Here is a 16511-nt window from a genome sequence, read left to right on the forward strand (position 1 = left end):
TAAACGCCCAGACGGGGAGAGACTCGCTCGGAGCGGAGCGGGGCGGGGCGGGGCGGGGCGGGGCAGGGCTGAGTTCTGGTCACGTGGCTCGCGGCCCCCACCCCACCGGTGGGCGTCCCCCACAACGCGTGGTCGACTTTCATTGGCCGAAAGTGCGCCCAATAGAAATCGGCCATCTGGGATCTCAGCGTTCTGACGCACAGCCTAACATGCTGAGCCAACGAGAGTCCAATGGAAAAGGACATTTGTGGAAGAAGACCAATGAGGAGGCGTGAGGGGCGGGCTAAAATGCCCAATCATGTTGGGTTTAGAAGCAGGCCGGTATAAAACTGCGCGGCCAGCAGCGGCGGCGTCTGTCCGTACTGCAGAGCCGCTGCCCCAGGATAGTTTTAAAGGGCCCGCGTGCCGCCGCCCCCTCGGCCCACCATGCTGCTACCCGTGCCGCTGCTGCTCGGCCTCCTTGGCCTGGCCGCCGCTGAGCCCGCTGTCTACTTCAAGGAGCAGTTTCTGGACGGAGGTAACGTCTGGTCCCGCCTCGAGGCTGCCTCAGCAATGCGGGCAACCCCACCCCCCCCACCCCGATCTGCCCCGTCCCTTGTAATTACCGCTCAGAGGGCCAACACCCGGGGCTCTGGGGACCTGGAGCCGCAGGCGACTCCTCTTCTGCGTCCCTGGGGAGAGCGGAGGCGCAGCGACCTCCCGCCCGGGAGTTGGCGTTTCCCGAGAGTTTCAAATTCTCCAGGTGTCAGCACAGGTAGGGTGGGGGGTCGAGGGTCTCTTGCTGCACCCGCGGCTTCTCGAGGTTCCCAGCTCACCTGCTCCTCTGACTCTAGACACCTGGACTAGCCGCTGGATCGAATCCAAACACAAGTCCGATTTTGGCAAATTCGTTCTGAGTTCCGGGAAGTTCTACGGGGACCAGGAGAAGGATAAAGGTGAGAACTAGGGGTGCCTCGATCTAGGACTTCCTGGCACAGTCTCGATATTCATTTCCTAGGAGCGGGGCAGGTGGAGGGAGGAAGAGGGGAGTCTTCTGCGTTCCCGGAGGTCTAGGGTCCCCAGGCAGGGGTCAGAGCCCAACGGTGACCATACTCTTGTTCCATTTCAGGCCTGCAGACAAGTCAGGATGCCCGCTTTTACGCCTTGTCGGCCAGATTCGAACCTTTCGGCAACAAGGGCCAGACGCTGGTGGTGCAGTTCACGGTGAAGCACGAGCAGAACATTGACTGTGGGGGTGGTTATGTGAAGCTGTTTCCTGATAACTTGGACCAGACGGACATGCACGGTGACTCAGAATACAACATTATGTTCGGTGAGGGGCTGTGCAGTGGTACTAACTCTCCCAGTAGTTGGAGGGTGGAGAGAGACCGGCCCCATAGGTTTTTTGTTTTGTTTCCTTTTTGAAACAGGGTCTCACTTTATAGATCATGCTGGCCTTGAACTCACTGTACCTTAGGCTGGCCTCAACTCTCAGCGATCCTCCTGCCTCAACCTCCCAAGTGCTGGGATTACAGGCATGCATCACCATGCCAGGACCCATAGATTTTTATAACCCGAAAAAGTCTTGAAATCATAGAAGATACCTAGGTAATCACAGGTTTTTCTTTAATGGGATAGCTAATGGGCTATAGAGAACAGGTAGCAGAAATTGATTGCATTATAGTTGAAGGTATAAACTGTATGAGTTTTACCTAGGTATTTCCTGATTTTACAAACACGGATAATGAATTTTAGCAGGCAGGTTTTTATTTTTTGTTTGTTTTGGGGGGGGCTCCACCTATAAAGACAACCAGAGGGCCGGGGATTTAGCTCAGTGGTTTCGCCGCCTGCTGCGCACCAAGGGGAAAAAAAGAAGACAACTGGAGACTCATCTTTGAGCCTGACAGACCTGAGTTTGAGGATTAGGTCCTTAAACAGGGGCGGGGTCTTCCAGCAGTGGGCAGTCTGTGACTTCATGGGATCTGCTTTCCATCCAGGTCCAGACATCTGTGGTCCTGGCACCAAGAAGGTTCATGTCATCTTCAACTACAAGGGCAAGAATGTGCTGATCAACAAGGACATTCGGTGCAAGGTGTGCCTGGGAGCATGCCTTTGGGTGGCTCTTTGGGGAAGCCCAGAGGGTAGCCTGGGGTGGGGCCACTCACTTCCTGTCCTCTTCAGGATGATGAATTCACACACCTGTACACGCTGATTGTGCGACCTGATAACACCTACGAAGTGAAGATCGACAACAGTCAAGTGGAGTCAGGCTCCTTGGAGGATGATTGGGACTTCCTGCCACCCAAGAAGATAAAGGATCCCAATGCTGCCAAGCCAGATGACTGGGATGAACGTGCTAAGATTGATGACCCCACAGACTCCAAGCCTGAGGTTGGTTCTTAGGCACGGGCTCTCTCTGCCACCTCTGAGAGCATGGACAACTGGGCCTTGCTGATCCCTTCGTTCCCTAGGACTGGGATAAGCCTGAGCACATCCCTGACCCTGATGCTAAGAAGCCTGAGGACTGGGATGAAGAGATGGATGGGGAATGGGAACCGCCAGTGATTCAGAACCCTGAATACAAGGTGAGCCTGGGGGCTGTTGTGTAGCTCAGAGCTAGGGGACTTTCCCTAGAGTGGCTCTCCAGGGAAAAAACAAAAACTAGATGAGCTTGGAGTCTGAGCAGGGCAGGGGCTCACAGTGGGTAGTGCACCCCTTTTTACTCACCATTCGGTTCCCTTTGGCAGGGCGAATGGAAGCCACGACAGATTGACAACCCAGATTACAAGGGCACCTGGATCCACCCAGAAGTTGACAACCCTGAGTACTCCCCAGATGCCAACATCTATGCCTATGAAAACTTTGCCGTGTTGGGCCTAGATCTCTGGCAGGTGAGACATGGAGGAAGAAAGGTCTGGAGAAATGAAGTGGTCAGGCCGCCAGAGGAAAGGGGCAGGCACAGGACTGATCCCCAGGCAGGTCTGACCCCACAGTGGGACATTTTCTGAAGCAGTCTGTGTCTGTGTCTAGGAAGCCCTCACAGCACCATCTAAGGGTCTGCTTACTAGGTGTGGCTTCTTTTTCTTTGTTTTTTGAGACAGGGCCTCACTAGATAGTCCAGGCTGGCCTTGAACTCACTGTAACCCAGACTAGCCCGGAACTGGAACTCATGGTGATCCTCCTGCCCCAGCCTCTTACCGGAGTACTGGGATGACAGGTGTGTGCCACCACGCCTATCCCTATGTGGGGTTTTTCAGTTTTGCTTATGCAAATTTATTCATTTCACTACAGCTGGCCCTGTTAGGAACCTGGTTGGGAGGTTGGGGTGTAGCTCAGTGGTAGACCTTTGTAGCATGCGAGATCTTGGGTTTGATACCCCACATAGCAAAAAAAGTTACATGGGACTGAATTTTTGTCAATGAAACACTTTTTCAGTAAAGACAGTTTCTAGTATACATCCTTAGTACCTGAAAAATACCTGAATAAGGGACTGAGCCCCCATTTTACAGGTGAAGAAACCAAGGTGCAGAGAAGTAAAGGTAGTTACCCAGATGGCCAGAGCCGGGGTGTGGTGGTTATAGGAGCACAGGTGGAGCGCTGTCCAGCACCAGGACTGTGTGCTGTCACTTCTGACCACTTCTTCCAATCACCTCCAGGTCAAATCTGGCACCATCTTTGACAATTTTCTCATCACCAACGATGAGGCATATGCAGAAGAGTTCGGCAATGAGACATGGGGTGTCACGAAGGTGGGGCAGGGCCCAGTTCTGATTTGGGGGGTGGGCAGGACTGCAGGCATAAGCCAGGTTCTGATTTGGAGGGCACTTTCTGCTCGCAGGCCGCAGAGAAGAAGATGAAGGACAAACAGGACGAGGAGCAGAGACTTAAGGAAGAGGAAGAGGACAAGAAGCACAAGGAGGAGGAGGAAGCGGAAGACAAGGATGATGAGGAGGACAAAGATGAGGATGAAGAGGATGAGGAGGACAAGGAAGAGGAGGAAGAGGAAGATGCTGCTGGCCAGGCAAAGGATGAGCTGTAGAGGCCACGTTGCCCCCTTCCAGGGCTGGACTAGGCCTGAGCGCCCCTGCTGCAGAGCCGGCCGCGCCAAATAATGTCTCTATGAGACCCAAGAACTTTCATTTTTTTCCAGGCGGGTTCAGATTTGGGGTGGATTTTGGCTTTGTGTCCCCCGCCTTTTTTTTTTTTTTTTAAAAAAAAACAAGTGTTCTGTCTGATTCTCCTTCAGCCCTCAGAGCCCTCCTGGCTCTTGTCTTTCTTGACCAACCTCTTCCCCCTTCTTTCTTTCTGGGATCCCTTAGCTACCCTGAGGGTAAGAGTGTGGAGGAGAAGCCCTAGGCTTGAGATTCCGTCTGCTCTCTTTTCTGGAGCCAGGAGGGGTGGGCAGCAGAAAGGGGTGGCCTCTCCAGGCCCCCAGCACTGAGGAAGAATGGGGTGCTCCCCATCTGCTTTTCTCCCGTGCCTCTCAACGGCCATTTCTGGGTGGGGCAGTGGATTCCAGCTCGGCTCACACTGAGAATGTAAGAACTACAAAAAAAAATTTCTATTAAATTAAGTTTTGTGTCCCCCCCCCCCCCCCGCCCATGTCTCCTTCTGGGAGAGGACAGACATCAGGGAACCAAAGGAAGTCTGAGGGGTGGGTCTGGAGGAAGTTTCACTTCACAGCTACTGAAAGACCCAGTGCTCCTTGAGAGAGCAGGGGTACTGTGTGCTCTGTGTCCCCCAGACTATTAGAATGACTTGTAAGTGCCCCCACTCACAGTCTGTGCATGAACTTGCTGATCCCTCGTGACTTCATGCTACATGTTCTCCACAGCCAGGAGTCCTTAAGGAGCAAGTCTGCATAGAGTAATGAGCCATTTAACATTGATGCCAGCCAGTGGTGTTGATGCTGTTTTAACTTCTCTGATAACCAAGGAACTGAGCTCGGCATGGTTTGTACCTTGCCCCAGGACTTGATCTTCAGGCTAAATTGGGATTTGGGAGACCTAAGGGGGGTGTGCAAGGCCCCTGGTTTCATCCCCAGCTCTGCAAGAAAAAAAGGTGGACCCAAGGGGGAGATGAGTGGACTAACAGGCGGATTGGGCTGCAGGGACAAGAGAGAGCCTGGCCATCTGCTCTAAGGTGCCTAAGCCCAGAAAAGCAGGTGGAGGGGAGCTATGGGTGAGGAGTCTGACTTGGCTCAGTGCTTAGGGAGGAGTGTGGAGAGGAGCAGGGCTAGAGGCTGTTAGTGGTCAGTTCAGGACTTGGGGATATGGTTAGTCTCTAGCTACCCTACTTCCCATAGTCCATGTACTGAAAGGGAGTCTAAACCTCGCCTCACCTTCATCCAGTCGCCTTCAACTCCCCACTCAACCCACTTGGGGTCCCCTCCAAGCCTGTCCTTGGACTGGCCTCCAAGCTTCCAATCTCTCGGGTTCTGTACCTTTCCAGGCCTCACTAGGAACCCTGGTTTGGTGGACTCAGGTTTATGGAGAGACTTCTGTACTCGATATAGGTTGGACTTGAGAGGTCACATCTTAAACTCTCTACTTCTGGGTAAGACTGATAAACTGATGGATCATCGGAAGTGGCAACTCGGGAAAAGGAACTGCAGATTTATACCAAAAATCCAGGTCGCTCTCAACCAATGAATCAAGCTGTGAAATGGCCTGTGGATTGGATTGCAAATTTTTTTTTTTTTTGGTACCAGGGATGGAACTTGGGACCTTGCGCTTGCGTGGCAAGGAACCACTGCGCTAAATCCCCAGCCCCGGATTGCAAATTCTTAAAGGTTTTTCTGTTGGTGACTTATGTGGTATCATTTCTTGTCTTTACAGGGTCTCCCTATGCAGCTCAGGGTGTCCTTGAACTATGTACCCCAGGTTGGCCTCAAACTTGTGATCCTCCAGCCTCAGTCTAATGAGTGCTGGGACTACAGGCGTGCCACCACCACGCCCAGCTTTAATCTAGTCGAGTAATTTTCAGGGTTTCTGCTAAGGTGGTTAAACCGGAATAAAATTCATTTGGAACAAAGCATGAACAAATATTTTTGAAGAAGCACAAATATCCATATGAAGTAAATGAAAAACTTCGTTCATTGTTCTTAGCAACGAAACATTTGAGGGTGACAATGGGGACAGAAGCTATTTTTCAGCCATATGACGTCACCGCTAACGGCCATAGCATCATTGGAAGCTACGTGACAAACGTACGCAAAGACGATGGGCCGCCCCTCCTGCCTCACAGGTCAATCTGCGCATGCCTGGCCTTGTGAGCGCTCTCTTGCAAACCCAAGAGAGCTGGGGCGATGTCACGCGCTTATCGCGTGTGCTGATGGTCAGCGCACGCGCCACTTGACCCGGAAGTGCTTGGTGGGCGGTGCGGCTGGGCGCTAAGATGGCGGCGGCGTGAGTTGCATGTTGTGTGAAGATCCAGGGGCAGCCGCCGTTGCTCGGGCCCCGCCATGGCCGTCACCATCACGCTCAAAACGCTACAGCAGCAGACCTTCAAGATCCGTATGGAGCCTGACGAGACGGTGCGGGCTGGGCCGGAGCCCCGGGCGGGAGCTACGGGTACCGAGGGGGGGGGCTGGGAGGCCGAGATTCCGGCGGGAGGGAAACGGAGGACGTTGCGGGTTGGGCCCTCCCCACTCCCTCACCTGCCCGGCTCCTGGACCCCCACGTTAGCCCTGGACCGGCTCGCGGCGGCTACCACGTCGCTTCTGGGCCTTCTCGGGCAAGCCTTACCCCGGGCGCCCAGCGGGCGGGCTCGGATGTCAGCGCCTCTCAGCGCGCGGTGCCGGGGTCCGCGCGCCCCCCTGTTCTGTGCAGGTGTTCCTCGTCTGGCAAAGGTGACCCAGGATTCCGACTTTTGACGACAGCGATTCTGATAATAAATGGTCTGTGATCATAGTTTTGGTGGCTCTTGTCTGTCGGCGGCTTATTTTATTTGAGCAAATTGAGTGTGCGCTCGGCACTTTCCGTGCCACTGCCCCAAGATAGTCTGACTTACATGCTCCTGGATGGGCCAGCGCTGTACCCCGACCACGCTCCCTGCCCGCGCCCAGTTTTTGTAGAAAAAGAAACTCATTTTGGTGTTTTTTTTAATCAGTCTGACTTTGGGCAAGTTGCTTAATTCTGTCTCGTCTTCTCAAATATAAAATAAGTCCAGTGTTACCTGTATCATGCAGATGTTATGAGGCTTAAAGATAGAGCTGGGTACAGTGGTGACACCTTCATCCCAGCACCTGAAGAGGCTGAGGCAGGAGGAGGGTCACAAGTTTGAGGCCAGCCTGGGCAATTTACCAAGACCCTGTCTCAAAATAAAAAGGGCTGGGGTGTAACTCTGGTTCAATCCTTATGTTCATCCCCAGTTCCTTAAAAGTACAGTAACATTTATAATAAGTAGCATTAGCAATATGTATTGACTACCCCTTGGTAATTATTGATCACTCTTACTGTCCCAGGTTAGCATCATAAATGGGAGACTCCTATTTGTCCCTTTAATCTTTTTGTTTGTTTAAGACAGGGTCTCCCTATGTAATCCAGGCTGGTCTTGAACTTGAGATCCTCCTGCCTCAGCTCCCCAAGTGCTGGGATTACAGGTGTGCACCACCATGCCTGGCTTATTCTGTTTTTTGTTTTTGTTTTTTATTTTATCTCAATGTATTTTATGCCACTCTGAAATATAATTGTTATTCTTTTCAAATTAGCACTCTGTCGCAAGGACCTGAGTTCGATCCCCAGCACCAAAAAAAAAAAAACCCCAACAAATTAGCACTCTCTCCATGTGAGCAGGAACTTGTTTTCTGTATTTTTTTTTTTGGTACCGGGGATCGAACTCATATCCTTGCGCTTTCGAGGCAGGTGGCAGAACCACTGAGCTAAATCCCCAGGCCCTGGGAACTTGTTTTGTTCCATGCTGGGGCTTCTGTATAAAACAGTTTTAGTGGGGCAGGGATTTAGCTCAGTGGCACAGCGCCTGCCTCATAACCGCAAGGTCCTGAGTTCGATCCCCAGTGGGCCCAACCCCCCCCCACATAGGTTTTAGTGCCTACGCTAGCATCTGAGACCTAATAGGTGTTCAGGAAATACCATTGACAGGCCAGTTGTCAAATGAATTCATAGCTAATGTGTTTGACTGTGAAGCTGAGCTTCTCTGCCATCAGGCTTACAAACTCTCCTCCTAAACCAGAAGGGAAGATAGATTCTTAGGGTTCACAGAGGCTGTCTGGACTCCTCCAGGTGAAGGTGTTGAAGGAGAAGATAGAAGCTGAGAAGGGCCGTGATGCTTTCCCTGTGGCCGGACAGAAACTCATCTATGCTGGCAAGATCCTGAGTGATGATGTCCCCATCAGGGACTATCGTATTGACGAGAAGAACTTCGTGGTTGTCATGGTGACCAAGGTGGGTGATTAGTGGGAGCTGACAGAGCCTGTGTGCCCAGGAGAGATTAGCTGAACACAGGGCAGGGCTGCACTGGGGCAGGATGTTGGGGCTTGATAGGAGTGCTGACACTAGCTCCCTTTTTTCTTGCGGTCACAGGCTAAAGCTGGCCAGAGTACCCTAGCACCCCCAGAAGTCTCACCCACTGCTGCCCCAGAGCCCTCGACCCCCTTCCAGCTGTCTCCTGCTTCAGGCATGTCCCATCCCCCACCTGCCACCAGAGAGGACAAGAGTCCATCGCAGGAGTCTGCTACCACAACATCTCCAGAGTCGGTGTTAGGGTAAGGCAGGGGCAGCATTCCCTCCTGGGGCCCTGTCCTCCCTGAACCTTCAGTGCCCACCTGTGTGATCCTGCACATCTTGCGGGGGGGGCACCAGAAGCCAGGGTCCGATTTCTCTCTCTTGAATTTGCAGCTCTGTTCCCTCTTCAGGTAGCAGTGGGCGAGAGGAAGATGCGGCCTCCACGTTAGGTGGGTGGGTGGTCCCCAGGGCAGAGGTGACTGGGGACCTGTATCAGCTGGGTCTCATCTGGGTATGGGAGGGTGTGGGCACTGCTCTGCCCTGTCCTTCGTGACCCAGGTCCTGGTGCTCCCTCCATAGTGACTGGCTCTGAGTACGAGACGATGCTGATGGAGATCATGTCCATGGGCTATGAGCGGGAACGTGTCATAGCTGCCCTGAGAGCCAGCTACAACAACCCACACCGGGCTGTGGAGTATCTGCTCACGGTGAGGTGGGGCTACCACCTCCCGGGGTGGCATATCAGAGAGGCAGAAGCTGCCAAGGAGCCCTGGGTAGTGGCTGCTGTCACTGAAGGTTTCACTTGGGAGGTGGGGTGGGACTGGTGGGTGGCCTGTGGTGGACAAGGTAGCCAGAGGTCTGTGTGGGAGAACTAAAGAGGATTTCTGACAGGGAATTCCGGGAAACCCTGAGCCTGAACACGGTTCCATCCAGGAGAGCCAAGTGTCTGAGCAGCCAGCCACAGAAGCAGGTGGGTGGGCTAGGCAATGTGCTCATGGGGCATCTCCTGGTGCTAGGCCTGGGTCCTTGTGCAGTCTCTGACTACCTCTTCCTGCTGTCAGCAGGAGAAAACCCCCTGGAGTTTCTTCGGGACCAGCCCCAGTTCCAGAACATGCGGCAGGTGATCCAGCAGAACCCAGCACTGCTGCCTGCCCTACTCCAGCAGCTGGGCCAGGAGAATCCTCAGCTGTTGCAGGTGCGGCCGGGGCAGGGGGAGTGGGGTAGATGCCACAGCCTATGGTTGATGGGGTCACTGTTCACCTGGACTGCTGGGCTAAGGACAGCCCCCACTCCCACTCCTGTTGCCTGCTGACCAACATAGTTTTGTGGACCCTGCTGGTGGAATGTGTGTGTGGGCTGAGCAGCACAGCAGGTTCCTCTGGGTCCTTTGTGAGGTGGCTCAGGACCTGCCAACTTCTGCTCCTCCCCTTGTTCCTCCACAGTTCGTTGTGCAGGCTTCTCTTACTCCTTTTTCTTTGGTACCAGGGATCAAACTCAGGTCCTTGTGCTTGCGCAGCAGGCAGCGAAACCACTGAGCTAAATCCCCGGCCCTCTTACTCCTTTCTTTTTTGCGGGTATTTTTGAGTCAGGGTCTCTCAGGGTAGCCCAGGCTGGGCATTGAACTCTTGAGATCTTCCTGTCTCAGCCTCCCTCCCGAGTGCTGGGATTATAGACCTGTGCCACTGTGCTCAGGTCATCCCTGTTCTTTCTCTGCACAGTCCTCCTGGTGCTGTCCTGGGCCTTCAGTCTGTGATGACCCCAGCCTAGGGAGACCACCCAGACTTCTGTATGCTACACTTCCTCATGGCTGACTTGACGTATAGCTGCAGCACTTTCTAGACCTCTGAGACAGGACAGGCCCTCCCCAAGCTGACTTTTACTGGGGCCATCTCGGCCCTGCCCCTGCCCCTACCTCCATGGCTGCCAACCTCATCTCTCACTGGCACCTTGACACCCTCTCACAAGCCTCTAATTCCACAGCCACCCTGATCCTTTGTCCCCTAGACCTCAGATTCTGAAGAAGCACTTACTCTTCACTGTGAAACTGTCAGATGTATAAGGAGTACAGTTGCACCAGAGTCTTGAGACTTCCAACACTCAGATAAGTGGATTTGAAAAGGACACACAGTAGGGGTGCAGCTCAGTGGTGAGCGCTTGCCAAGCTTGCCGAGGGCCCTGGGCTCCGTCCCAAGCACCGAGTGGTTCCCGAGCTGGATGTGGTGGCGCATGCCTAGAAGCCCAGCGGCGAGGAGCCCGAGGCTGAGGCTGGAGGGTCGCTGCATGCTCAAAGGCGGCCTGGACTACATGGCGAGACCCCATCTCAAAAGAAAGCCAAACAAACGAAAAGTTAGAAAAAGTCCCCAGACCGTGGCTCTCGTGGCTCTCCTGTGGGCCACCCTGCTTTCTCCAGGGTGTTCTTTTATCTTGCTTTTTCCTCTTTCAGTCGGCCCAAGACTGTTTCAGAGCCAGTCTCTCTCTTACTCTTCACTTTTACTTTTTCAATAAACTTTCCTGCTAAAAAATAAATAATTAAAAAGTTCTCAGATTTTGTCTTCCCTGTTGAACTGTCACCACTGTGGCTTCCCGTTGCCATGGAAAAGTGCCTGGCCCCAGCTTGCTTCTCTCATTCACCTCCGTGTCCTGTCACGCGGGTCTCCTGAGGCTGAGACTTGCTGGATACACCCACCCCAGGGCCTGTGCACTTCCTGCTCATGCCTTCCAGGTGCCATAGACCTGCACAGGCCCCCGACACCTGGGCTTCAGCTACTTCCCAAGCCTTAGCCCCGCTGTTGTCTGCTCCTTGTATTTGCCCACCAGCAGCCTGTCTTCCAGCCCAGGGACACCATCCTCACCAAGACAGGGCTCATCCCCACCCTGTGTTGCTGTGTCTACTGACTAAAAAAGTGAGGTCTGAGGTGGGGACCTGGGGAGGGGGAACCAAGGCCAGGCCTCCCCATACCCCCCTCTCCTACAGCAAATTAGCCGTCACCAGGAGCAGTTCATCCAGATGTTGAACGAACCCCCTGGGGAGCTGGCGGACATCTCCGACGTGGAGGGGGAGGTGGGCGCCATAGGTGAGGACGCCCCACAGATGAACTACATCCAGGTGACACCGCAGGAGAAGGAAGCTATTGAGAGGGTAAGCAGAGAGGGCGACCGGCTGGCTGGGGCTGGGGCCACCCTGCCCAGCAACCCTCACACCCCCCCCCCCATGCGTCTTCCCACAGTTGAAGGCCCTGGGCTTTCCTGAGAGCCTGGTGATCCAGGCCTACTTCGCATGTGAAAAGAACGAGAACCTGGCTGCCAACTTCCTCCTGAGTCAGAACTTTGATGACGAGTGACACTGGGAGGCCAGGCCATGCACTGCCCCTACCCTGCCCCACTCCACAAAAGTTTTATAAAAGTATATATATATATACATATATATATATTCATGTTTATTTAAGTGAGGAAAAGTAAAAAACCTTTTAAAAAAAACAAACAGGCCAGCTTCCCACCCTCTTCAAGTAGCCCCATTCCATCCTGGTCAGAGGACCCAGGCCAGACAGCTGTCCCCGTTCTCCCAGCCCAGCCTGCTTGGAGTTGCTGGCAGGGCCAAGTGTCGACAGATGGGCCCCTCTTGGCCTCTGTCCCAGCTCCCTCAGCCAGATGGAGAGGCGGCTATTTGCTCCCCAACTTGCCCTCCTCCAGGATGAGGGGAAGCTGGAGCCCCAAACTTTGATCCTCCATTGGAGTGGCCGGAATCTGGGGCAACCCACAAGGCCCCTACCCCAGTCTGGCCTTGGCCTTCAGCCTGGGGGAGGAAGCCTGACATCGCCGCTGGAGGCCAAGCCTGCCCCTGCCCCTGCCCCTGCCCCAGAACAGACCTCTTGTCTCTGATAAAGGTTTTGAAGTGAATAAAGTTTTAAAAACAAGCCCTAATGGTCCGTGCCACGCCGGCTTGCCTGGGCCTGGGGACAGCAGGGGCCTGGAGGTGGAGGACTGTGGAGCAGGGCAGGGGGTCCCTGCCTCGGTCAGCATGGGAAGGGCTGCTTCTCCCAGCCCCCTACCATGATCACTATAGTCTGTCTGGGCTGCACTTCCCCCTGGTAATTGGCTAATTACTGGAGATTAATGTTGGTAAACAGAAGCCTTCTTCTCTGCTGCCATCTGCTCTGTTACCTGCCCATCGCATCCCTTCCTCCCCTGAAGCCCCAGTTAGTGGCATGATATGGCCCAGGGTCCCCATGCAAACAGCTGGCTGGGGAAGTCCCAACCCCAGGTGTTGTGGGGAAGAGCCAAGGGACCTGGGGAGGCACCTGGAGAAAGGACGCAGAGTCCTGTGCGGAGGGGCTGCTGGGTACCAGGCTTTATTGGGAAAGCTCAGGAGCTGGCCACCCAGAGGCTTCTGGGTCCTGGGCTGTGCTGGCAGCCATGGCAGCAGCCATGGCAGCAGCCCTCGCCGCCTTCTGCCTCTGCTTCTCCTCCTTGAGGCGCTTTCGCTCCTGCTTCTCCAAGTCCTGTAGCAGCTCCTGGAAGCGTGTGCTCCGTGGGTCCACGTGGTAGCCCAGGCGTTCCTGGGCCTCAGCCTGCAGGCGGGCCCTGCGCTCTTTGTCTGCTTGCACCTTCTTCCAGCGCTCGAGCTGCTGCTGCCGCCAATTCTCAATCATTTTTGGCATTTTGGCCATGCGCTCAGCAATGAGCTGCTCCCTGTGGGGAGGGAGGGTAGAATGCCACCCATTCATCTACAGCCCGCCCCAGTTCCCCACCAGTCAGGAAGACATCTCTACTTCTAACTGGCAGGAAAAGTGCTTGACCAGTGCAGGCACAGAGATCAAGGCTCTCCTGTACTCCACGGTAGGGCAAGTTCAGCCTGGTATGTTGCTGAGCTGTTCCCTGAGCCACCTGGAGGCACTCCCCTGAACACCTCACTCATGCCAAGCTTCACAGAGCACCTACTGTATGCTCCACAGACACCACAGACCACTCACTATGCTTGGCCTAGTTCTAGGCACAAAAGTGAAGGCAAGAAAAGGTGCATATCTCCAGTGATGAATGTCATTATATTGTACACCTAAAATGTACCAATAAAAGGATATACGAAAAAAAGTGAAGGCAAGAAACACTGGAAGCCAGGTGTGGTGGCACACACCTGTAATCCCAGCATGTGGGAGGCTGAGGCAAAAGGATCACTGCAAGACTGGGGCCAGCCTGGGATACATAGTTAGACCCTATCTCAAAAAAACCAGATTGGCTGGGGCTAGGAATTTAGCTCAGTGGTTCCGCCGCCTGCCTTGCAAGCACAAGGTCCCGATTTCAATCCCAGCTACCAAAAAACCCTCAAAAAACTAGATTGGCTACTTCCTTCCAAGCCTCAATTTGTAATACCAGTCCTCCACATTTTAAGAATTAGAAAAAGGAAACAAATGACTAAGCTCCCATGCCAAGGTCACTCAGCTCTGCCATTCACTGACACTGACTAGATATCTGGCCACACCAGGCCTGTCTTACAGAGGCTGCTGGACTGCCTCCCCCCTAAACTGAGGATGTAGCTCAGTGGTACAACACTTGCCTACCATGTGTGAGCTGGTTGCATCCCCAAGGGTGAAGTGAAGGTGAAGATCCCTGCAATTCTCAGGGACAAGAGAATCATGTCCCTGCTGGGGGGTCAAGGTTAAACAGGATATGCTTGACCCCAAGGAAGTAGTCATCCAGATGGCCCTGGCCTTCCCTCCACCCTTACTTCGGTTTGTCGTTATTGTTTGTTTTTTGGAGACACGGTCTTGCTAAGTTGCCCAGGCTAGACTCTTGTAATACTCCTGCCTCAGCCTCCCAAGTAGCAGGGCTAATCCCTCTACTGCCTCCAAAGCCAATTTCTGCCCAGATTCCAGGCCCAATCACTGTCCTCACTTTCCACTCTTCCCCAGCCACAGTGGCCCCTTGGCTGTTCCTTAAACCAGGTCCTGCGCACTATTTAATCTCAAGACCTCTGCACCAGCTGCTTCCTCTAGCAGCAGCTCCCTCCCTGAGACGTCCCCATTAGGTCATCCAGAGCTCTGGTTAAATATCATCCTTTCACAGAAGCCTAAAACATCCCTTCACAGAGGCCTACTCCAGATGCTCTTCAGCCTGCTTCATATTCTTTTTATTTTATTTAGTTTTTGAGACAGGGTCTCCCTACGTAGCCCAGGCTGGGCTCGAACTCGAGAGTACTGGGATGACAGGCGTGCATCACTAAGCTCGGCTACCCAGTTTTCTGGTCTTAACAATCCTGTTGCTGTCTGAAACTATCTTGGTCTGTTTTGTTATGTGCCGTGTCCTCGGCGCCTGGGACAGGATACCTGGGTCAGGGTTTTGGAATAGTAGGCGCTGCGGAAATGTGCGATGCATGTTCGCGAGTTTTCTCGGCGTTCTCAGCCAGCTGAGCATGCGCGCAAGGCCCATCCCGCACACTCCACCGCGCGCACACACCTCTCTCTACGCTTTTGTTCCTTCGCCAGCTGTTTCGCCCGCAGAGACTCCTGCATGGTTGCCAGGCTCGGGTGCCATTCCCGCTCCTCCGCCTCCAGTTCGCGCAGCTGCTCAGGAGTCGGCCACAGCGAGCCGGGGGCCACCCCGGAGGCGGCACCGTGCCGCGCGAACTGCTTGGCTGCGTAGCGCGGGCCCTGCTGCCAGTGCGGGGTCAGTGGGTCCTCGGAGTCCGGCCACCAGGGGCCCGGCGATCGGCGTGGGGGTGGCGGCGCGCGGTAGCCGCGCGACCTGTGGGGCAGGATCGCCGCCAGCCGCAGCAGGCCGCGCGCCTGCTGCGTGGGCACCGCCATCTTGGCTTCGGGGTCCTCGCAGATGGCCGAGCTGTTCGTGGCGCTGCCTGAGCGCAGGTGCAGGGCAGAGGCAGGGCGTCCTGTGCCTCAGCTGAGGAAGGGGACGGGCTAGTTGTGTGCGCCTAGATTACCGCAGTGTGTTCCGCACAAGCAGTTGTTTATTAAAATACTGTAGCAGTTAATGTTTTAAACATTTGACGGGTTTTTTTGTTTTTTTGAGACAAGATCTTGCTTTGTAGTTCAGGCTCACTGTGAGCTCAGTGAACTCACTGTGTAGCCCAGGCTGGCCTCTAACCACGTTGCTGCCTCAATTTCCCAAGTCCCCGGATAACAGGCATGCAGCACCACACCCTGTCTATTTAGATTATCAGTCACTGCTGTTCACCTCTAGGGGAAGTATGTGAAGGTAATACTTTTTGAGTCTTGGCCTTGAGTAGATGACCTCAATTGTCTTCTGCATTAACTCCCTCGATGGCCCAAGGGCCTAAGCCCTATCTAACTGCCTAATACATATCTAATTAGATGTCTACAATACCTTCACCCCTCCCCTAGTCCCCTTCCGGTTGTCTCTCCTGTGTACCCCTCTCCCCAGTTTCCATATACAGTAGTAGGGAAAACGTTCAGTTCTTATCTTAGCCTGTCGTACTTCGCTTAAATGATGGTCTCCAGTTACATTCGTTCTCCTACAGTTGACATTATTTTGTTTTTATGGCAGAATCCCACTCCATTATGAATCGAACTCGGGACCTTGCGCTTGCAAGGCAGGCGGCGAAACCGCTGAGCTAAATCCCTGGCTAAACTACCTTTTATGGTCACCCAGGCTGGTTCCATATTGTGAATGGTGCCACACTATTCCTGGGTATTTAGGGATGGCTACATTATGCTGACCTGACCTAGAGTATATACCAAGGAGTGGTATCACTAGAACATATGGTAGTTCTTATTCTTAGCATTTTGAAGAACCCACATGCTCAACTTGATTTTTTTTTTTTTTGTTCCGGGGATTGCACTCGAGACCTTGCGCTTGCAAGGCAGGCGACAGAACCACTGAGCTAAATACCTGGCCCTCAACTTGATTTTTAATATCTCACAATTTTTATTTAAAAATTTTTCAATTTATTTTTTGACACTTTTTTGGGGGGTTGTTTTGAGACAGGGTCTCACTAAGTAGTTCAGGCTAGCCTTGAACTCACTATGTAGCCCAGGGTGGAGTTGAACTCCTCCTTCCTCTGCCTCTGAGTGCTGGGATTGCAAGCTTGTACCACCT

At 53.7% G+C, this 16511-nt stretch overlaps 3 protein-coding genes across 13 annotated transcripts; 2 read left to right on the top strand and 1 right to left on the bottom strand.

Moving 5' to 3' along the window:
- Positions 1 to 321: 321 nt before the first annotated feature.
- Calr (calreticulin) lies at positions 322 to 6012 on the top strand. The gene is made up of 9 exons (XM_004872406.4): positions 322 to 517; positions 834 to 935; positions 1109 to 1312; positions 1977 to 2071; positions 2161 to 2370; positions 2451 to 2564; positions 2727 to 2870; positions 3636 to 3728; positions 3818 to 6012. The coding sequence occupies exons 1-9, from the start codon at positions 427 to 429 to the stop codon at positions 4016 to 4018; spliced, it is 1254 nt and encodes a 417-aa protein (XP_004872463.1). The 5' UTR covers positions 322 to 426; the 3' UTR covers positions 4019 to 6012.
- A 204-nt stretch (positions 6013 to 6216) lies between these two features.
- Rad23a (RAD23 nucleotide excision repair protein A) lies at positions 6217 to 12358 on the top strand. 11 transcript variants are annotated; one of them, XM_004872407.4, is made up of 9 exons: positions 6218 to 6551; positions 8223 to 8384; positions 8523 to 8704; positions 8838 to 8893; positions 9024 to 9151; positions 9336 to 9414; positions 9506 to 9639; positions 11419 to 11583; positions 11672 to 12358. In XM_004872407.4, exons 1-9 carry the CDS (start codon positions 6396 to 6398, stop codon positions 11783 to 11785), a joined length of 1176 nt encoding a protein of 391 aa, XP_004872464.1. In that variant the 5' UTR covers positions 6218 to 6395; the 3' UTR covers positions 11786 to 12358. The 11 variants fall into 11 exon arrangements, with proteins under 11 accessions (XP_087057636.1, XP_004872464.1, XP_004872467.1 ...); XM_021250359.2 differs by having other exon boundaries at positions 6219 to 6551; positions 9509 to 9639; XM_004872408.3 differs by having other exon boundaries at positions 6229 to 6514.
- Positions 12359 to 12770: 412 nt separating this feature from the next.
- Positions 12771 to 15305, bottom strand: Gadd45gip1 (GADD45G interacting protein 1). Its single transcript, XM_004872412.3, has 2 exons — positions 14895 to 15305; positions 12771 to 13133 (listed from the first exon to the last, which is right to left on the bottom strand). The coding sequence occupies exons 1-2, from the start codon at positions 15242 to 15244 to the stop codon at positions 12794 to 12796; spliced, it is 690 nt and encodes a 229-aa protein (XP_004872469.1). The 5' UTR covers positions 15245 to 15305; the 3' UTR covers positions 12771 to 12793.
- Between the last annotated feature and the right edge of the window lie 1206 nt (positions 15306 to 16511).

The sequence above is a fragment of the Heterocephalus glaber genome, unplaced genomic scaffold (genome assembly GCF_053883595.1).
Source record: "Heterocephalus glaber isolate CG9 unplaced genomic scaffold, H.glaber_assembly_v1.0 deba00001760, whole genome shotgun sequence".
Classification (NCBI taxonomy): Eukaryota; Metazoa; Chordata; class Mammalia; order Rodentia; family Bathyergidae; genus Heterocephalus; species Heterocephalus glaber.

What these genes read in the sequence shown, in the direction of transcription:
- Calr (XM_004872406.4), top strand. Translation starts at nt 427, where the DNA reads ATGCTGCTACCCGTGCCGCTGCTGCTCGGCCTCCTTGGCCTGGCCGCC. An exon ending in CCACAGACTCCAAGCCTGAG is followed by an intron (nt 2,371 to 2,450) that starts GTTGGTTCTTAG and finishes TTCGTTCCCTAG; the next exon opens with GACTGGGATAAGCCTGAGCA. An exon ending in TGGGCCTAGATCTCTGGCAG is followed by an intron (nt 2,871 to 3,635) that starts GTGAGACATGGA and finishes AATCACCTCCAG; the next exon opens with GTCAAATCTGGCACCATCTT.
- Rad23a (XM_004872407.4), top strand. Translation starts at nt 6,396, where the DNA reads ATGTTGTGTGAAGATCCAGGGGCAGCCGCCGTTGCTCGGGCCCCGCCA. An exon ending in GCCCCGGGCGGGAGCTACGG is followed by an intron (nt 6,552 to 8,222) that starts GTACCGAGGGGG and finishes GGACTCCTCCAG; the next exon opens with GTGAAGGTGTTGAAGGAGAA. An exon ending in GCAGCCAGCCACAGAAGCAG is followed by an intron (nt 9,415 to 9,505) that starts GTGGGTGGGCTA and finishes TCCTGCTGTCAG; the next exon opens with CAGGAGAAAACCCCCTGGAG.
- Gadd45gip1 (XM_004872412.3), bottom strand. Translation starts at nt 15,244, where the DNA reads ATGGCGGTGCCCACGCAGCAGGCGCGCGGCCTGCTGCGGCTGGCGGCG. An exon ending in GAACAAAAGCGTAGAGAGAG is followed by an intron (nt 13,134 to 14,894) that starts GTGTGTGCGCGC and finishes CCCTCCCCACAG; the next exon opens with GGAGCAGCTCATTGCTGAGC.